This window comes from Hypanus sabinus, chromosome 1 (assembly GCF_030144855.1).
Source record: "Hypanus sabinus isolate sHypSab1 chromosome 1, sHypSab1.hap1, whole genome shotgun sequence".
Classification (NCBI taxonomy): Eukaryota; Metazoa; Chordata; class Chondrichthyes; order Myliobatiformes; family Dasyatidae; genus Hypanus; species Hypanus sabinus.
The window spans coordinates 134,396,559-134,418,025 of record NC_082706.1 but is presented as its reverse complement, the minus strand read 5'-3'; the positions used below and the strand labels follow the sequence as shown (position 1 = coordinate 134,418,025).

Here is a 21,467-nt window from a genome sequence, read left to right as displayed (position 1 = left end):
TCTAGTTGCTACATTGCAGCAAGAACTTAAAGGCTTTAGAGAGAGTCCACATTGAAGGACATAAAGGTTTTAAAGAGATTCCAGAAGAAAAATATGAGAATGGTTCTCACTCAAGGGATTAGGATAGATGAAACAAGCTGGACAGTTTTCTTAGAAAACAAAGAAGAATAGGGGAGATTTGATGGTAGCATATAATACAATGAGGGGCCTGGACAGAGATGATAGTGGGAGGCTAGTGAAAGGGTGAAGGACTAGAGGAAAGAGACTCACTCTATCTAATATGGAGAGAATGTTACAGAGTTTTGGAATCACACAGCATGAAACAGGCCATCAATGAACTGGTCTATACTGACATAGATCCACGTCAAAGCCAGCCCCATTTTCCCGCATTTAGCCCATATCCCTCTAAACCTTTCCTATTGATGTATCTACCGAAGTGCCTTTGAAATATTGGCAATAAACCTCCCCTAATCACTCACTACAGATTAATAAGTTCATTCAATTTACTGACCACTCTCTGGGTGAAAAATTTGCCCCTTAGGTTCCCATTAAGTCCCCTCTTACCTTAATCCACCAGTTCTTGATTCCCCAATCCTGGTAAAAATACTGTGTGCATTCACCCTCTTTATGATCCCCATAATTTTATACACCTCTTATAAGATTACCTCTGTTTCCTACAGCAGAGTGTTCAAATCTAAGTTACCAATATCTTGTACAAGTAACATGATATCCCTGGTCTTATATGCTGTGCCACCCTATTGAACTGTGTCACCACTTTCAGGAATCAATGCCCTTGTAGCTCAGGACTGGCACAGTATCATGGTTTGAGGGGCCTATGTTCAGAGCCCCTCCAGTTCCTTTGTCTTTTATTCCAGATTTCCAACATCTGCAATCATTCATGAATAACTTTCCAGCAGAGAGTTCCACTGTTTCCCACCTCCCTGAGTAAAGACGATTTATTTTAATTCCTGACTGGATTTACCACTGGATGCCAGCAATGAATAACCAATCATCAAGTCCATTGTAAAATATCTGCGACTAGTACTGAGCACAGTGAAAGACAAGACAGAACAAAGCAGGCTACTTTGGCTGAGGCAATATATCACAACTGAAGCTGCAATGTTCATAACTTCCGCTGATGGATAGGGAATGGGGTCACCTGTCTTTGGCTCCACCGAGAAGTATGGCTGTCCCTGCAGGATACTGTAGACCACCCTGGCACTGCTTCCGTAGGTGGGGTCATCGGCATCAGTGGCTGTCACCTGTATCACTGAGGTCCCTGTTCAGGAATGAAGTGGATCACACATTAGTGAATTCAATACAAAATCTTCATCAACTTTATCCCTCATATACATTTACAGGTATTAGAAGCATGCTGTGATCTGTGAGCGTGACATGCAGTAAAAACAACGTTCAAACATTATAAAAAAATACAGAATTATATAAAAGTAAAGTTAGAGGTTAAAGTGCAGATATGGAATAAAATGTGCATAAATATTGAATAGATATCAGCATGTTCTGTATTTACAATGTAAACAGCATTATAAAAGGTGCTTTGAAATGTTTACAATGCAGTGCACTTAATGAAGTAATAGATAGAGGGGGAGGGGGGTATCTACAAACAAAAGAAAATTTGCAAGTGCTGGGAATCCGAGCAACACACACAAAATGCTGGAGGAACTCAGCAGGCTAGGCAGCATCTATGGAAAAAAGTACAATTGATGTTTCGGGCCAAAACTCTTCATCAGGTAGGGTTTTAGTCTGAAATGTCGACTATACTTTTTTCCATAGATGCTGCCTGGTCTGCTGAGTTCCTCCAGCAGTTTGTGTATATGTTAGAGGAGATAACAACAATGGTTGATCAGATTAACTGCCTGGGGGAAGAAAATTTTGAGATGGCCTGAAGTTTTTGTTTTAAAGTTCTATTGTCAAAGTTTTCCTTGTAACAGTAACATGCTAGTTATGGTTTGCAGGACGATTAGGCAGACACCTCACAGATGAGATTCAATATACCCTTAGAATAAGAATATAGAACATAGAAGAGTACTGCACAACAACAAGACCTTCAGCCCATGATGTTGTGCTGAGCATGGTCTATGCTGCCTGCTCATGATCCTCTGCATGGTCATGTGCCTATTGAAAAGCCTCTTAAATATCACAACACTCATCAGTATAGCAATACTATAAGCACTTTGACTACTTTGCATTAAACTGGATTTTGATTTTTTAAGTTATGCTCTTTCTTGTAGCAATTGTGCATAATTTATGTTTTTTTCTTGTGAATGCTGCTTTTCTGGTGCTATGAGCCTTTGATGCTGCTGCAGATTTTTGTTGTGTCTGTGCATACATGTACGTGCAATCAGCAATAAACTCAAGTTTGACTTTCATTTTGTTGCACTACCACCCTAGGCAGTGCTTTCCATGGTCTGTTTTAAAAGAACGTGATGCAAACTTCCTTTAAATTTTCCACCTTTGCCCTTAATGCTCTGCCCTGGGACATTTCAACCCTGGGAAAAAAAGATACAGGCTAACTTCCCCATCTGTACCTCATAATATTATAAACTTATACATGGTCTTCCTTCAGAATCCAACACTCCAGACAAAACATTCCAAGTTTGCTGAATCTCTCCTTACAGTTAATACTCTTTAATTCAAGCAGCATCCTTCATGATTAATCTCTCCAAAGTCTCCACGTCATTCCTGTAGAACTATACACAGTACTACAAGTGTGGCTTAGCCAAAGTTTTATACAAATGCACCATGATTTCCTAACTCTTATACTTTAAGCCCTGGCCACACTCTCTAGTTATGTTGCCACTTTCAAGGAGTGGTAGATCCCTTTGTACATCAATGATTTTAAAGGTCCTCCCATTACTTTCCCCTTACATTTAGTCTCCTAAAATGCAACACCTCACAATCGCCCAGATTAAATTCAATCTGCCACTTCTCTGTAATTGATCTACGTTTTAGCACGTGCTTTGATAATGTTTTTTACTGTCTGCAACTTCAACTATTATATAGTCAGCAAACTTACCAAACCAACTAATCTACAATTTCATCTAAATCATTTATAAGCAGATAGAGCTGCTGCCTCACTGCTGCAAAGATCCAAGCTCAATTCTGACCTCCAGTGCTGTCTGCATGGAGTTTGCATGTTAACCCAGGGGTTCATGGATTTCCTCTGGGTGTTCTGGTTCTCTCCCACAAAGACGTGACGATTGATAGGTTAAGTTGCCACTGTAAATAGTCCCTATTAAATGGTGGGGAAGGCTACTCGATGGGGCATTTCTGGAGATTAATATTAACCAGGTACTTAATGGTCAGCACTGATTTGATGGACTGATGGGACTACTTTAATGTTGTGACTGTAGTCTAATACAGTGATTCTCAACCGTTCTTTGGACACAACCCCCTTAGGAGCTTTTCTCAGGTTCTAGGGCCCCACTTTCAAACAGCGATACAACATGAACAGATAGACAGAAAATCATTTATTATTGAACACTAAGAAAACTTGAACATTCCGACATACTGGACAAAATTCAAAAAAAGACTGTATAAAAGTAAACATCTGTCAGGCCTAATGCGATCCTTGAGCTTGTTGCGTTTCTGCAAGATTCATGATATCGGGCTCCAAGTTAGACAATGACCGTCGGAAGCCACCTGTTGTTGCGATATCAATTCTGTTCCTGGACTTTGTCAAGGAAACTACCTTGCAGAATCCACTCTCAAACAAATAGGTTGAGGGAAAGGCAATAAAACATCTTTGGGCTTTTTCCCACAGTGTTGTAAATTTATTTGGCAGATCAGTCTTGATCCAAAAATCTTTTTGAAACTGACTGAACTGACAACGTGCAGTTATATCACTCTGAAGATCAGTCAAACTCTCTTGAATTTCTGCCTCAACTTGTACTTCAAATGGATTCAAAATGAATTCAAAAGCAATGAATTTACCAGCTGCACCGAATTCAAATGATGAGTTGGAAAGATATTATAAATAGGAGGGAAACTATTGACTGCAATGAAGGTTGCTGCTTGGATATTTCATCAGTTCAGTTACCAGGACCCCATAAACACTTGGGCTCCCCTTCTCACAGTTTTCAGTCGGTGGCCCCCTTCAAATGTGCCAGGGCCCACAAGGGGGCCATATGGCCCCCGTTGAGAATGGCTGGTCTAATGGAGTAGTTTGTGAGGGCCCTGGCAGTTCAATGCATGTAGTTTGGAAAAATGCTACACATGTTCAAAGAGTGCTTAGTAAAGCATGTGGGATACTAGTCTTCATAACATTGTCCTACAGTTGTGACTGGTAAATCAGTAAGCAGGTTTATTATTGTCACTTATACGAAAGTAGAGTGAGAAACCTTGTTTTGCATGCTATCCATTTAGATCATTTCATCACATCAGAACACTGAAGTAATAACAGAGTGCAGAATAAAATCTTACAGTTAGCAAGAAAGTGCCATTGGGGCAGACAACAATGAGGTAGATGATCCTGTATAAAATACAAGTTAGACAACAGCTAGAGTCCTGCTCCAAGTATGGGCCCATCACTTTAGGAAGGATTTATTGCAATCGTTCCAGGGAATTATGAGGAGCATACACAACTCTCTCTTAAGCAGCTGTTTTCCACTGAGGTTGGGTGGTCTCAAATTAAGGATAAAAGGTGAAATATTCAAGAGGAATCTGAGGGGGAACTTCTTCACTCAGAGGGTGGTGTGAGTACGAAACGAGCGGCCGGAAGAAGTCATGGATACAGGTTTAATTTCAACAGGTTTAGATAAGTACGTTGCCAGGAGGGATACAAAGGAATATTGTCCAGGTTAGGGACTATGTGACTAGGCAGAATAACAGTTTAGCATGGACTAGATGGGCTGAAGATCTGGTTTCTGTACTGTAGTGTTCTATGATTCTATGACTCTATGATGGGTAGATTTCAGCTCCAAGGTTGTTCTTCTTGCAGCAAAAGGAGGCTGACACCCAATGGGATAGTGGTGAACAAGATTATGATGGGATTAGACAAATTAAACAGGCAGAAATCATATAAAACAATGAATGGGCCATTGTGGGCAGTCCTTGTCCTAACATTGCAGGAAGAATGTGGAGGTTTTGGAGATGACGCAGTAGTTGTTTACCAGCATACTTCTTGGATATGAAGCTATATGAAGGGTATGAGCTATAAGGAGAGATTGAACTACCTTAAATTGTTTTCTTTGGAGCATTGGAGACGGAGGGAAGATTTATAAAATTATGAGAGGCATTGACCTGTTTACCAGGGTAGAAATGTAAACTATTAGATGTCATATATTTAAGGTGAAAGAGGGAATTCTTAAAGAAGTGGAAGGGCAAGTTTTTTTACACAGAGGGTGGTGGGTGCTTGGAATGGCTGTCGGGGGTGTGGTGGATACAGATACAATAGTGGTGTTTAAGAGGCAGTTGCATCCTGTATATTTGTGGATATGCAGGAAATGGAGGAATATAGAACATGTGCAGGAAGAATTAATTCAGCTTAATTTAGCATCATGGTCAATGTAGAAATGGTGAGCCAAAGAACCTGGCCCTGTATTGTATCGTTCTATAAATATACGGGAGCTCCACACCTATCACCTACAGTGCACTATTCCCCCAGACCTGCAGTGATACTGAGAGGTGCACTGAGCCATAGGATCACCTCAGGATATGTCTGATGTCAGGCAAACAGAAAATAAAAGATAAGCCATTGAACATGTGATAAGTTAATAAATTAATAATTAATCTCAGCAGTTTAAAATCATTGTATTAACTTATCAATTATTTATACCAAAGATATTACAGCATGATTCAGTGACCATCAATCCTGCTCCATCGTGATGGGAACAAGGTTTAATATTCATGTTTCATAGAAGAAATATAAGTAGATATTTTATCAATTGTAATTTCAAATGAATAATCGCAATACCAAAAATGCTTTTAATCAATGATACTGTTGGAATGGGTGCCTTTGCTTCTTACTCTTCTGGATTTTTCATGATGTTGAATGACTTTACTGCAAGCTTTGAATTTTCTGAATAAGCAGCAGCACAAGTTAATGCAGACTGAAGATTTAATGTGAATCCTGCAAACTTTGAATATTTCATTGTGTCACAAGAAGAGTGCCTGGCTGGATAGACAGATGAAGGGCACTCAAGTGTATGCAGTAGATTATGAAGCTGCAGCTAATTGTCACCTGTATATGCCATTAATCCCATCTTGTCAATTAAAACCAAGGAAAAAAAGTTCTTAACCTCTCGGCCGTAAATTAGCTCTTGGAGTACTCTGTGCAGTTACATAGAGTATAGTGTGAAGCGACTCGGGCACGGAATGTCATTTTTACGGAGTATTATGTGCATTTACTTGGTGTATTGTGTGCCATTACTTCGAGTGCTGGGAGAATTGTATAGGGAAGATGTCATTCAGCTGGAAAGGGTGCAGAAAAGATTCACAGGAGTAGTGGTAAAAATGAACAGGAGCTTTAATTATAAGAAGAGATTGGATAGGCGGGGTCTGTTTTCCCTGGAGAGTAGCAGGCTGAGCATGGCCTTACAGAAGTTTATAACATCCTGAGAAATATAGGTAAGATGAATGTCCTCAGCCTTTGTCCCAGGAGCATAAACTATGGGCATTAGTTTTAGGGCGAAAGAGGAAAGATTTAAAGGGGATCTCAGATGCAGGGTTTCACACAGAGGGTGGTGGGAATATGGAACAAGGTGCCAGAGGAAGTGGTACAGATGGGTATAATTACAAAAACACAGATTTGAAACAAGATAGCCACTACAGGCAAATGGGAGAAAATCTGCAGTTGCTGAAAATCCAAAGTAACACACAGAAAATGCTGGAGGAACTCAGCAGGACTGGCAGCATCTATGGAAAGGAGTAAACAGTTGACATTTCGAGCTGAGACACTTCTTCAAGGCTAGCTCGGGAAGACACCTTGATTGGCATGGATGAGTGGGCCAAAAGGCCTGTTTCCCTGCTATATTACTCTAGAATAAATAAATGCCATATAAAACAACAATAAACTCTTAGTCAGAGCATAATGGCATGATTGGGAGAGTTTCTTGAGAATTTGGGAGGACATAACACTGGATGGAGTGAGATTATGCAAGTTGAAAATTTAGAAATGGAAAGGTGGTTTAATCAGTTTCAAGATATTAACATAGCTGATAAATTAAGGAAGATAAAGAGAAATTTTTTTTGGGTCAGTGATGTAGCCTATCATGAAGGAAGCAGGTCTTTCTGGAGTGAGGTGCAGAAGTACTTCTGCATTTGGAAGCTGCTAGAAATTTGAAATTCCTTTTAAAATCAGCAATTGGTTCCACATCCACTGGGAATTTTGAATTTGATGCAAGCATATTTGTGTTGACCAAATCTATTAGAGGAATCAGAAGCAGGTTTATTACCACTGACATATATATGAAATCTGTTGTTTTGTGGCATCAGTATAGTGCAAGACATTAAAGATAAATAAGTTACAATTTAAAAATAAATAGCACAAAAGAGGAATAGTGAAAATATTTATAGACTGTTCAGAAATGTAGATTGATGGAGGTGTATGATTTTGGATCATGTATTTCAATGACTGATGGAATGAACATACCCTAACCCCAGTGATTTTCTACTGTTAGGTGATGCCGTTCATAGGGTTTGATGGGGAGTCTGTGTCCTGTTTGTTTAGGTCTGTGTCACTGTTGGAAGGACATGAGAAATGAGTAGAAGGTAAAAAGGCTGCGTAGTGATATCTTCTCCCTGAACTTACCGACAGGAGACATTTCAGGGATGCTGGTTAAATATGGTCCATCCAGAAACCGTGGCTCATTATCATTGATGTCTTGAATCTTGACGATAAACTCTGATAAGGGTTCAACGGGTTTGTTAGTCAGCCGGTCAACAGCCTGTGCCCGTAGTGCGTAATAGGCTTGTTCTTCACGATCCAGTCGTTTGGTGGCATGGATATCTCCCGTGCTCTCGTCGATGATGAAGATGGAACCTGCTCCTTCTCCTGAAAGCACATACTTGATGGAGCCATCTCCCCGATCAACATCAGAGTGCAGCTGGTGGGAAACAAATACAACATAAGGATTATTCAGGACACAGCAACATCACACCATCATGTAGACATGTTATTCTGTTGGTAGACAATGTGTCCAAAAGTCCTGGATATTAGAACATGGATGCAATTACAAGAAAGGCATGCATGCCAATATCTTTACTTTCTTAGGTGGTTAAGAAGTTAAGGAGGTTCAGTTTGCCATCAAACACACTAAAAGAATCCTACAGCTTTACTGTTGAAAGCACACTGTCTGGTTGCATCATGGTCTGGTATGGCGATTTGAATAGACAGAAATGTAAGAAGATGCAGAGTACTGGATAATTCATAGATACATCTCTCTCCACTATTAGTGACATCCACAAAATGATGCACCATCAATAACTCACTCTGAGACGTAAAGGCCAGATATCGGCTTTTATTGACTGGAAGAAGGAACAAGCAGTGAGTGACCACCATACTACATCCTGGAGACTGAGAGGCTGGGCTCAGACCTCAATCGCCTTTATACCGGGGTCTGTGGGAGGAGCCACAGGAGCAGTCAGCAGGGGGCGTGTCCAGACAGGTATATGTAGTTCACCACAAGCACTGCCTCCATCGACAAAGATCTCCACCATCCAGGCCATGCCATCTTCTTGCAGTTATTATCAAGCAGGAGGTAAAGAAGCCTGAGGTCCCACAGCACGAGGATCAAGAACTGCTACTTCCCTTTAACCATTCAATTTTCTAAACAACCTGCACTACCCTAATCACTACATTGGTATAGCAACACCATAATCACTTTGCTCTAAAGGGGGACTTCAAAGTTGTGTTCTTTCTTGTAAAATTTATGCATAATTTGGGTTTTTCTTGTGAATGCTGTAGATCTCATATCCTGTGTCCATGATGTTACTATAAGTAAGTTTTTCATTGCATCTGTGCATACATGTACTCATGCATATGAGAATAAACTCAACCTTGACTTTGACAATACCATGTAAGATTTCTTAGATTTGAACATGTTCAGGGATTTCAATGAAAATAACAGATTACGTACTGGTTCTAATTAAAATTTGAAAGTCTTACACCTACTGAAAAACTCCATTAATCCAACAATATTGCTGCTTGGTGGTTCCAGACTGACAGATTTTCTGGATTATTGGATGTTCCATCTCAGCACACTTTTAAAAATGTTATATTTGTAAGTTACACAGTAATCTCCCCATGATCCCAGAAAGTTTAAATAGAGTGTGGGAAGTGGAGACCTGGTGACTTTAAAGGGCATGTGGGAAACAAGACCCAGTGAGTTCAAAGGGAATATAGGAAATGGGACCCCACTCCAGCTAAAGGGTAGGCATGAAACATAACATGGTGAGTGCAAAGGGAATGTGGAAAGCAGGACCCTAGTGAATTTAATAGGAATATGTAAGACAGAATGCGATGAGCCAGATCGGGAACCCCATCGGTAATTTCCGTATAATCGGATAATGGAATATCAGAATCTCATTATATGTCGTTTTTATGAGCTCAGAAGATCCTGCAGCATTTCACAGGCAATTAAATACCGTTGAGATGCAATGTACAAAATGTAGCAACCAACCCATGCATATCAAATCCCATGAAGTGCAATGTGCTAACTTTTCCTGTAATGTTTGGTGAGGGCTTCTACGCTGGTCAGGACACAAACAGAGCTCGCTGCTCCTCTCTGAAGTGTCATTGAAGGATCTATTGCTACCTCCCAAGAAAGCAGGAAGTATCTTGTCTCAGAATCACCACCCACTGATACAGCATCAGTCCCTCTTTACTGCTTTGGAAATCCACAGCATCGTGCGTCGGGTACGAGAGCTGACTATCTCCGTAAAGCTGACAAGGTTAACTGTAAACTGCTCTTCACAAATGAGACTTCACAATGGGGCCAGATTTGAGAGTGACTTGAAAGCTCTCAATTAGATTACTGTGAGGCAAGATTTATGAAACAGCTGATTTTGCCCTGTATTTTGATTTTATGCCTTCACATCGTGATCAGTAACTTCAAAGATTACCCAGAGGGTTGATATTGTCTGGAACATCAAGAATCTCTTTCCCTGATGTTCTTTTACTCAACGGCATTGCAGTGACAATTTTTAAACATATATTGAATAACATACAACTTTAATCCACCAACTATTCTCTTACCCTTCTATTATTGTCTACCTACACTGCACTTCAGAATCCAAATTAGAATCAGGTTTATTGTCATTGATATTTATCATGGAATGTGTTGTTCTGTGGCAGCAGTAAAGTGCAATACTTAAAAAAAATTGAGGAGGTAGCTTTCATGGGCTGGTTCATTGTCCATTCAAAGATCTGATGATGGAAAGGAAGAACCTGTTCCAAAAATGCCCTAAAGCATTGCTAAAATAATAAATAAATAATGCAGAAGAGGAATAGTGAGCTATTGTTCACATGTGCACAACCATGCACTTCCTTACACTTCTTTGCCTGGACTCCTAATCTGTCTAAGTCATTCTACAGTTTCGATGCTTCCTCAACACTACCTACCTTACCACCTAGCTTCGTATTGTCAGCACACTTGGTCACAAAGCCATCAATTCCGTCATCTGTAATGTGAAAAGAAGTGGTCCCGACATCAACCGCTGCAAGACACCACTAATCACCAGCAGCCAACCAGAAAAGGTCCCTTTTATTCCCATTCAGTGCCTCTTGCTAGTCAGCTGATCTTCTATCCATGTTATTAACTTTCCTATAATACCATCTGCTCATATTTTGTTTAGCAGCCTTATGTGTGGCATCCTGTTAAAGATCTTCTGAAAATCTGTGAACAATATTCACCGATTCTCCTTTGTCTATCCTGCCTGTTATTTCTTCAAAGAATTTCAACAAATTTCGCTGTCAAGAATTCACCTTAAGAAAACCATGCCAACTTCAGCCTATTTTATCATATGCCTCAAAGTACCCCAAAATATCATCTTTAATAATAGATTCCAACATCTTATCAATCACTGTAGTCTGGCTAACTGGCTTATAATTCCCTATCTTTTCCTTATTCCCTTCTTCAGGAGTAGAGTAACATTTGCAATGTTTCAGTCCTCTGGAACCATTCCAGATTCTAGTGATTCTTGAAAGATCAATATTAATACTTCCACAGCTTTTCCAGCTACCTCTTTCGGAATCCTGCTGTGTAGACCATCTGGTCCAGGTGACTTATTTACCCTCAGACCTTTCAGCTTCCCAAGTACTTTCATTTTAGTAATAGCAACTACACTCATTTCTGCTACTTGACACTCTTGGCTTTCCAGCATTCTGCTGATGTCTTTCACAGTGGAGACTGAGTTAAAATACTTATTGAGTCATCCACCGCTTCTTTGTCTCCTATTACTGCCTCTCCAGCATCATTTCTAAAGGTCCAATCTCCACTCTCAGCTCTTCTACTCTTTATATATCTAAAAAACTTCTGATATCTTCTTTTAAATCATTAGCTAGGTTACCTTCATATTTCATCTTTTCTCTCCTTTGTATTTCTTAGTGGCCTTCAGTTGTTTTTTAAAAGCCTCGCAATCCTCTAGCTACCAATTAATTTTTATTTTAACATATGCCCTTTCTTTTGCTCTTATGCTGTCTTTGACTTCTCTTATCAGCCATGGTTGTCTCATGCTGCCTTTAGAATACGTCTTCTTTGGGATGTGTCCATCCTGTGCCTGAATTGATCCCAGAAACTCTAGCCATTGAGTCAGCCATTCATCTAGTCAACATTGGCCAGCTGCTCTCTCATGCCCCTGTCAATTCCATTACTTCACTGTAATGCTGATTCATCTTATTTTTCTCATACTGCAGTGTGAATTCTATTATATTATGATCACCACTTCCTAAGGCTTTCTTTACCTTAAACTCTAATCAAGTCTAGTTCATTAAGCAAAACCCAATCCAGAATTGCCTTTTCCTAAATGGACTGTAATATATCCTGCTCTAAAAAGACATCTAGTAGGTATTCTACAAATATCTGCTCTTGGGATCCAGAACCTAGCTGATTTTCCCGATCTACCTGGGTATTGAAGTCCCCATAATTACCATAGCATTGCCTTTTTTACATCCTTTTTGTATACCCTGTTGTAATTTGTAGCCTACATCCAGGCTACTGCTGGGAATTCTTTATGTGACTCATTTTACACTTGGAATTTCTTAATTCTACTCACAAAGATTCAGCATATTCGGATCCTGTGTCATCTCTTTCTAAGAATTTTAATTTTTACCAACAGAGCCACCCCACCCCCTCTACCTACCTGCCTGTTCTTTCAATAGAATGTGTATCCTTTGATGTTAAGCTCCCAAGTATAATCTTCTTTCAGGCATAACTCAGCGATGCCCACAACGTCATACCTGCCTATCTCTAACTGTGCTACAAGATCATCTACTTATTCCATATACTGCATGAATTTAAATGTAACAACTTCAGTCCTGTATTCATCACCCTTTGCAATTTTACACCTATGTACCAGAAGTTAAATTTTCATACCTTTTCAAAACTTTTTGGCTTTTTATTTATTCTGAAGACTTCGATATTCTCTCCTGCAATCTCCTTCACTTTCCCTTTTCCTCACTTTTCCAAACTGTTGAACTACTATTTAGCTTAAAGACACTACACACTGCATCTACTCATATACCAACTGCCCCATCCTCTGTTGTATCAACGCAGTTTCCATTTCCCTGCCAAATTAGTTTATACTTTTCCCAACACTATTAGCAAATCTGCCCGTAAGGATATTGGCCCCTCAGGTTCAGGTGTAACTCATCGTTTTTGTACAGGTCATGCCTTCCCCAGAAGAGATTTCAATGATCCAGATATCTGAAACCCTCCTCTCCGCACCAGCTCCTCAGCCATGCATTCATCTGCCAAATTCTCCTGTTCTTACCCTCACTGGTCCATGGCACAGGCAACAATCAAGAGATTACTACCCTTGAAGTCCTGCTTTTTGGCTTCCTACCTGACCACATATTCTCTCTTCAGGGCCTCAACATGTACCACTCTATAAGCAACATACATTCCTCACACCTAACCCCTCTCTTGTGAGTCCTGTGAGGTCTGAGGAGAAATACCTCATAATCCATCTGGGCATCCTCCATCCTAATAGTATGGACATTGACCTCCAGGAACCAACCCCTCAGTTTCCCCCTTCCCTTTACCCCACCCCCCCCCCCCCCCCCCATTCCGGTGGCCCTCTCACCTCTTTTTTTCTCTTCTCCATGCTCATGATCTCTGGTCCTTCACTTGCTTCTCTTGATTCTCCTGTGCTCTATGATTAGATTCCTCTTTCTTCAGCCATTTACCTCTTCCACCTATCAACTCGCAGCTTCTCACATCATTCCACCCCTTTGCAAGCCACTCACCTTTCCCGTCACCTGGTCTCACCTGTCACCTAATGGCTTGTTCTCCTTTCCTTCATTCTACCTTCTTGTTTTGGCTTTCTTTTCCATCCCGATGAAGGATCTCAACCTAAAATGTTGTTTGTTTATATCCTTCCATAGATGCTGCCTGATTTGCTGAGCTCCATTTTATGTGTATTGCTCAAGATTCCCGGCATCTGCAAAATCTCTTTCGTCCTGTGACACACCTGCCTTACATTCACTAGGTTTTGGTTCATTAATGACACTCGGCTTCCCTTTTATGATCTGTCTACTAACATTTTTATATGCCTACTGATACCCATGGCTATATTGACTGTACCCCTTCCCACCCTGCCTCCTGTAAAAATGCTATTCCTTTTCTCAGTTCTTTGACCTCCACTGTATCTGTTCCCAGCATGAGGCTTTCACTTGCAAAACATCAGAAATGTCCTCCTTCTTCAAAAAAGGGGGCTTCCACCATTGAAGCTGTCCTCAACAACATCTCCTCCATTTCCCAGATGTCCGCTGCCTTAACGGGGATAGAGTTTCTGTTGTCCTCACCTACCACCACATGTGCTTTTGCAACCAACACATCATTCTCCACAAATTCTGCAATCTTTAGCGGGACCCTAGCACCAAACACCTCTTTACCTGCCCCCATCCCACTCTGCTCTCCTCTGGGATCACTCCCTCCATGACTCTATTGTCCATTCATCCCTCTCTACTAATCTCCCTCCTGGCATATATCCTTGAAATTGACAGAAATGCTGCACTTGCCCATTCATCTCCTCCCTCACCTCCATTCAGGGCTCCAAACAGTCCTTCCAGGTGAGGCAACACTTCATCTGTGAATCTATCTATTGACATCATCTACTGTGTTTGGTACTCTTGATGCTGCCTCCTCTACATTAGTGAAATCTGATGTAACTTGAGGGACGGGTTTGTCAAGTACCTCCACTCCATCCACAAAAAGCAGAATATCCTGATGGCCAAACATGTTAATTTCTATCCCCATTCTATTTTCGACATGTCAGTCTATGATGTCAGTCCTCTTCTACCATGATGAGGCCACTCTTAGATTGGAGGAGTGACACCTTATATTCCATCTTGGTAGCCTCCAATCTGATGCCACAAACATTGATTTCTCTTTCTAGTTAATTTTCCCCTCTCCCTTCCCTCTTCTTCTATGCCCCACTCTACCTCTTACCTCTTCACCTATGAATTCCCTCCCCTGGTGCCTCTCCACCTTCCCTTTCTCCCATGGTTCACTTTCCTCTCCTATGAGAGTCCTTCTTCGTTTTTCACCTGTCACCTCCCAGCTTCATAGTTCATCGCCCCTCCCCAACCCGACTCACCTATCACTTTCTAGATTGTCCTCTTTCCTCTCCTCCTCACCTTCTTAAATCTGGTATTATCCCCCTTCCTTTCCAGTCCTGATGAAGGGTCTCAGCCTGAAATGTTAGCAATCAATTCACTTCCATAGATGTTTCCTCACCTGCTGTTCCTCTGGCATTCGGTGTGTGTGACACCTATTTATCACTCCAGATCTCATTCTAGTGACAAACCTGAACTCACTCTGTTGACACATTCTGGTCCAAACTCACTAGTTTGTGTGTGCATTCCACTCTCCTTGTGTCTTTGGAATGCCTGTGAAGCATTGCCTAACGCTGACTTCATGAACACACAGGACTGTGCAGAATGAGTCAGAAGACAATCAGAACATAATGTGCTGGCTTAGAAATTGCATTTCCTCACCTTTAAGTACACACTTAGTAGTGTGATACTAAGACCTTCTGAGAACATAAGAATAAAGTACATTCAAAGCTGTGGCATTTGAGGCACAGAAATGATGCTAAGATGGGATATGTGTGGCTCCCAAAAGCCACTGAATGTGGAAGTTACAGCTGCTGTGTCATTGTTATGCTGCTCACTCCAGAGGCAGCAAACAATTAGAAATTAATACAGTATGTTGGCTTTTATTGCTAAAAGCCTTGAATCTGAACAGTGAAGGCTCTTGCTCTAGTGTGACCACACCTAGGTCTGACCTCCACGGAGGGATATACTGTCACTGTCATGGAGTTACAGTGTAATGAAGCATGGAAACGGGCCCAGTTTGTCAATGTCAACCAAGATGCTTATTCTTGTTCTTGTTCTTATATGCAGCTGCAAAAAGATCACCATGGAGATAAGGGAAAACCTAGGTAGGGGTCATCGGCGATGTCCAGCGTGTCATGACTGTCTCTGATTGAGGCCCATGCTGTGATTGCTCCACACCATTATAAAAACAAACTTGTCAACCTGGTGAACATATTTATTTATTTATGTGTTTATTTGTTTATTCATTCATTCATTAACAGACAGTACAGAATAGGTCCTTCTGGCCCTTTGAGCTGCATGGCCTACAACTCCCGATTTAACCCTAGCCTAATCATGAGAGAATTTAGAATGACCAACTAAGCTACTAACTGGTATGACTTTGGACTGTGGGAGGAAACCGAGAACCCAGAGAAAAGTCAAGCATTCCACGGGTAGGATGTACAGACTCCTTACAGAATACGTCTGAGATGAACCTGAACTCTGACGCCCCGAGCTGTAATAGTGTCACACTAACCGCTACATACCATGGATCTGGGACACAGGTATGTGATGTTCCCGCATATATTATACATGGTACTGAGCAATAAGAGGCTGTGGGTGAAAGATTTGTGTCATCTACGGGTCCCTGTAATTCACGTCTCTTCACTGTGGAGTCTGTTCTCTGTTAGGGTCAATAAACGATAGTCATAAGTTGCACCTATATCTGCCAACTTATATCTGCGATCACGGATCTGGCTGTAGCACAGATGATGATCTAACGTGGGAAAAAGAAACAGATTTACCTGCAATCTGAGCAAGGAAAAGCTCTAATTTCTAAACTACCATTCCCTGTATCAATATAAACTGTGGACAGCAAACTCCTTCAGTGTTCTTTCTTGTAAATAATGTAATATTGACTAAAACGCTCACTCTGTAGCAAAATCTCAAAGTCTCAACTTGCAAGCAGGTTAAACATTCCACCTCACAAATAGTGATGCACACAGAATGCCAGGGATCAATAAACAGTCTAAGTTTTAGACTGAGATCTTTCCTCAGGACTGTTGCAGGTCCTGATGAAGAGCCTCAGCCCAAAGCACGGACCGGATAATTCCTCTCCATGGATCCCACCTGATCTGCTGAGTTACTCTAGCATTTGGTATATATTGCTCAATATTTCCAGCATCTGCAGAACTTCTTCCATCTCATAAATAAATCTTTCTTGATGTGGATATCATGGGTCATAATGCACTGATGAGTACAGCCACAACCCTCCTCTCCAATCCCGTCCAATCTGTGTCCTGGCCACTCTTGACCTGAGCAGCCCAGCCTTTTGGCAAAGTTGGCTTTACCTTTGATCTTGAAGTGAGCTTCAAGCTGCACCATTGCTAAGACCACCTTTTTCTCCTGCCATAACTTCACCAAAACACTGTATCAAGGCTTGATGAAAAACATTGTTTTGCATGTGATTACCTTACTTCATTTCAATGAGGTAATAACTGAGTGCAGAATAAAGTGTAACAGTTACAGAGAAAGTGCAGTGCAGCCAGACACTAAGACACTAAGGCCATGACGAGGTAGACCATGTGATTAAGAATCCATTTTATCATACTAGGTGACCATTCAATAATGTCAAAACAGCATTGCAAAAACTGTCCTTATGTCAGGTAGTAGGAGCTTTCAGGCTTTTGTATTTTCTGCCCAGTGGGAGAGGGGGGATGTGAGAATGTCCAGAGTAGGTGTGATCTCTGAATATGTTGGCTACTTTGCAGTAATTTCGCTATCTATAAGTTCCTGCTTAATGGTGTGCTGTTTCTTACACAACAGGTTAGCCATTTCCCACAGCCATACCAGGAACCAGGAAATTAAACAAAAATCACAAAAATGCAGATGGTGGATTCCGAAATTAAGCCAGCTAGAAATACAAAATAAGTCAGGCAGCATCTGTGGAGAAATAAACTGTTTCCTTTTTAGGTCTGCAACTCATTGTAAGACCTGGGAAAGTTAGACACTGGAAACCCATGTAAATCTCTCTCTTTCACATTTCTGACTAGAGGTCACAGACCTGAAAAATATCACAATATCTCCCTCCACAAATGCTGTCTGGCCTGTTGAGTGTTTCCAGCATTTTCTGTTTTTGCCCTATGAAACTCAACACTGCTTTAGTCTTTCGCCAACATGCAGGGATAACAACTCAAAAACAAATGTGAACCCTAATGACTGGAGGAATTAACTTCAGAAAGAATTCAGTGGGTCAGGCATATTTGTGAGGATAGCAGGATAGTTAGTGTTTTGGGTCAATACAGGACTGAAAGGGGAGAGGAGAAATAGCCAGTAAAAAGAAATGAGGGGTACCGCATGGGAATGCTATAGATCTGGAGTTCAACCCCAGATCCGTGGACCCTTTGTTCTTTGTTTAATAATATTGGCCCATGGCATAAAAAATAGACCTAATGACTCTTCCTGTCAACATCAATCTCATGTCTATGTCCAAGTGAATGACTCCTTCTTTAAGATTATGGCCAACTGGTTCTAGATACCACTGCTAGGAAAAAAATGGAACTCCACCTCCATCCAGTCAAGCCCTGTAAGGAAATTCTGTAAGATCAGCAATTTTTTTACAATTCTCTGAAGCATTTGGGCTCAGTCTACTTAGTCCCTCCTCATATGACAACTCCCCAATCTGCCAACCCTCTCTGAAATATCATCGATAAAGCTTTACTCAATTTGTTGAACATGATGCACCATAGAAAGCATTCTGAAAAGGTGCATAACAGCTTGGTATAGCAACTACTCTACGCAAGGCCAGAAGAAACTACAGAGAGCTGTGAACACAACTCAGCACATCACAGGAACCAGATTTCCCTCTATGGGCCCTGTCTACATTTCTCACTGCCTCAGTAAAGTGGCCAGCATAATCAAAGACACCAGGCATCCCAAACATTCTCTCTTCTTCCCTTTCCCATCCTGCTGAAGATATAAAAGCCTGAAAGCATTTATCACCAGGCTGAAGGGCAGCTTCCATTCCACTGTTACTAACTCTTGAATGGACCTCTTGTAAGATAAGATGGACTCTCAGCCTCACAGTCTACCTCATTATTTCAGCTTATTGTTCAGCTGTCCTGCACTGTTTCAGTAACTTTTACACTTCATTCTGCTTTGTTATTGTTTTAACTTGTTCTCCCTCAATGTACAGTGTAATGATTTGACCTGTATAAACATTATGCAAGACAGGGTTATCACTGTATCTTGGTATGTGGCAATAACAAACCAAAACCAATACCAAATCCTGGCTGCCTTTCTCAAATTGCTCCACACTTAACAAGTAACTAGCAGTTCTACCTCTTTTTATTGTGTCTAGAATTTCCCCCAGTACTATGTTTAAACCATTGGTCTGTAATGCATCATTGTTTGAACAAACATATATTCTTTAAACTTTCTTGCACTTGGAGGCCACTCTTGAAACTAGAAGTTTTGAAGATAGCAGCCAGGCCCTCTGAATCTTTCTCCCTCCTTCCCTCAATGACTCAGGATACAACTGATCTGGACCTAATGGTCTATCCATATGAATTGCAGCATCTTTGTTTCACCCTCATTTATATCAATTCATATCCCTATACAGAATCTCAAATACACATTTTTTGCTATGACTCCAGCTGCTTATTTTTCCCTGGTGAAGACCGATGTAAAGGACATTCCTCCCTCTGTAGATTTCTTTGCTAGTCTCGGATTGGCCTCACTTCTTCCCTTACAAGTCCTTCCCCATTCATATGTCTAAGAAGTAATTTTGGATTTTCTTTAATGTTTGATGCCAGCCTCCTCCCATATTTTCCCTTTGGTCCCTTATTCCTTTTTTTCCATCTTAACCTCTATAACCAGTCTCACTTTATTTTTCCTTTTTCAAAGGAACTTTATTCAATGATAGCAGTATCCTGTTATGACAATACTACACTACTGATATAACATACTGATGCAATCATGAAAAAGATACGCCAGCAGCTCTATTTCATTAGAAGTTTGAGGAAATTTGGTATGTCACCAGAGACTTGAAATTCCTGCAGGAAATTTTTACTGTATGTTTTTTTTTCTATTTTATACAAGAGAAATACTACAAACTATTTAAAAAATACAGATGTTAAATGATTTTATAACTAGATCTGTTTTTATAATTATTCAGCTTTATGGAATTATATAATGCAAGTAAAAGATAGCTTGACCAGTCCAATGAGCCCTCAAAGTTGTGCTGTCATTGGGTGATTAAGAAGGCGCGTGGTGTGTTGGCCTTCATTGGTCAGGGGATGGAGTTCAGGTGCTGCAAGGTGATGTTGCAGCTCCATAAAACTGGTCAAGCCACATTTGGAGTATCGTATTCAGTTCTTGTCACCTCATTATAGAAAAAATGTAAAAGCTTTAGAGAGGGTGTACTTGAGATTTACCAGGATGCTGCCTGAATTAGAGAACGTCTTATGAAGAAAGGTTGAACTAGGGCTTCTCTTTTTGGAGCGAAGGAGGATGTGAACGAACTTGGTAGGGGTGCAAAAGATTATAAGAGACAAAGTCAGAATGATCAGCCAGCACCTTTTTCCCTGGGTAGCAATGACTAATACCGGAGGTGAGTGGACAGAAGTTTAAGGGAGATGTCAGCAGTAGATTTTTTTACACAGGGTGGTAAGTACATGAAATGCACTGCCAGGGGAGGTGGTAGAGGCTGATACATTAGAGACATTTAGATAGGCACATAGAGAAAAATGGAAGGTTATGGGTTCTGTGGGAGCTGGGTAGAGTGTTAGAATGATCTTGGAGTAGATTAAAAGGTTGGTAAAACATCGTAGGCTGTAGGACCTGTACTGTGCTGTACTGTTCTATGTTTTACGTAAGGTCAGTGGAGGTCTCTTTGAATATGAGAAGGAGGAATTACTAACACAGTAAAATCTAAAGCAAAGAGCACATATTGCTGAAGGAACTCAGCAGGCCAGCAGCATCTATGGAAAAGAGTAAACAGTCGGCTTTTCGGACCATGACCCTTCCTCATAAAGCTTCTCCAGCATTTTAATGTGTTGCTAGGGAGAATTACTGTTGGACAATGAAGAAATGGCCAAGGCTTTGAATGACTATGTTATGTCAGATTTCAGATTAAAGAACATGCCTAACATGCCAAAGAGATATGTTATGGATTTAATGAGATGTGATGACCTTGATACAATCACTATGACAAAAGATGTAGTCCTGAGCAAACTAGTTGGCCTAAAGATAAACAAGTCCTGATGAAATACATCCCAGAGTACTCAAAGAAATGGTGGAAGTTATAGTGGAGGCATTAGTGATAATATAACAAAATTCTCTAGAACCTGGCCAGGTCGTGGCAGAATGGAACACAGTGAATGTCACAATGAAAACAAATGTATGCAGAAGGCAGATAACTATAAGTCAGTTAGTTTAACATCTGGAGTCAGGAAAATGCTTGAAGCTATCATTAAGGAAAAAAACAGCAAGATATCTGTATGGAGGTGCTTGCGGCAGGCAGACCTAGCATGGATTCTGGAAAGCAGCTGTTGTCTGACAAACTTATGAGAGTTCTTCGAGGATATAATGAGTGCAGTGGATCAAGGGGAAAAGGTGAATGTTGGAAACTTAGTTTTTAGAAAAAATTTGATAAGGTGCCAAGCAAAAGATTTATCCATAAAAGATGAACGGAGCTAGGGATAGTGTATGAGCATGGATGGAGGATCGGTTAACCAATAGAAGCTAGAGAGTTCGGACAAATTGATGTTTCTCTGGTTGGTGGTCAGTGGAGGGCAGAGTGTTGCAGGTGTCAGAGCTGTTCGTAATATACATAAATGATTTGAAGAGGGACTAAGTGTAGCTTATCTAAGTTTGCTGACGACACAATTGAATCAAATTGTGCAAAGGATGCCGAGTATCTGCAGAGAGATATAGAAAGGTTAAGTGAGTGGCCAAGGGTCTGGCAGATGGA

At 40.8% G+C, this 21,467-nt stretch overlaps 1 protein-coding gene across 2 annotated transcripts in view; it reads right to left on the bottom strand.

Moving 5' to 3' along the window:
* Positions 1 to 21,467, bottom strand: part of cdh7a (cadherin 7a) — a 165,949-nt gene that overhangs the window by 111,159 nt on the left and 33,323 nt on the right. The window contains exons 2-3 of one of the 2 annotated variants that reach the window (XM_059947507.1): positions 7,769 to 8,063; positions 1,160 to 1,279 (exon numbers count right to left, since the gene is read on the bottom strand). In XM_059947507.1, coding sequence (XP_059803490.1) covers positions 1,160 to 1,279; positions 7,769 to 8,063 — 415 coding nt within the window. Of the gene's footprint in view, positions 1 to 1,159; positions 1,280 to 7,768; positions 8,064 to 21,467 lie in introns of those variants that run through there. The other variant, XM_059947594.1, reaches the window with a different exon arrangement.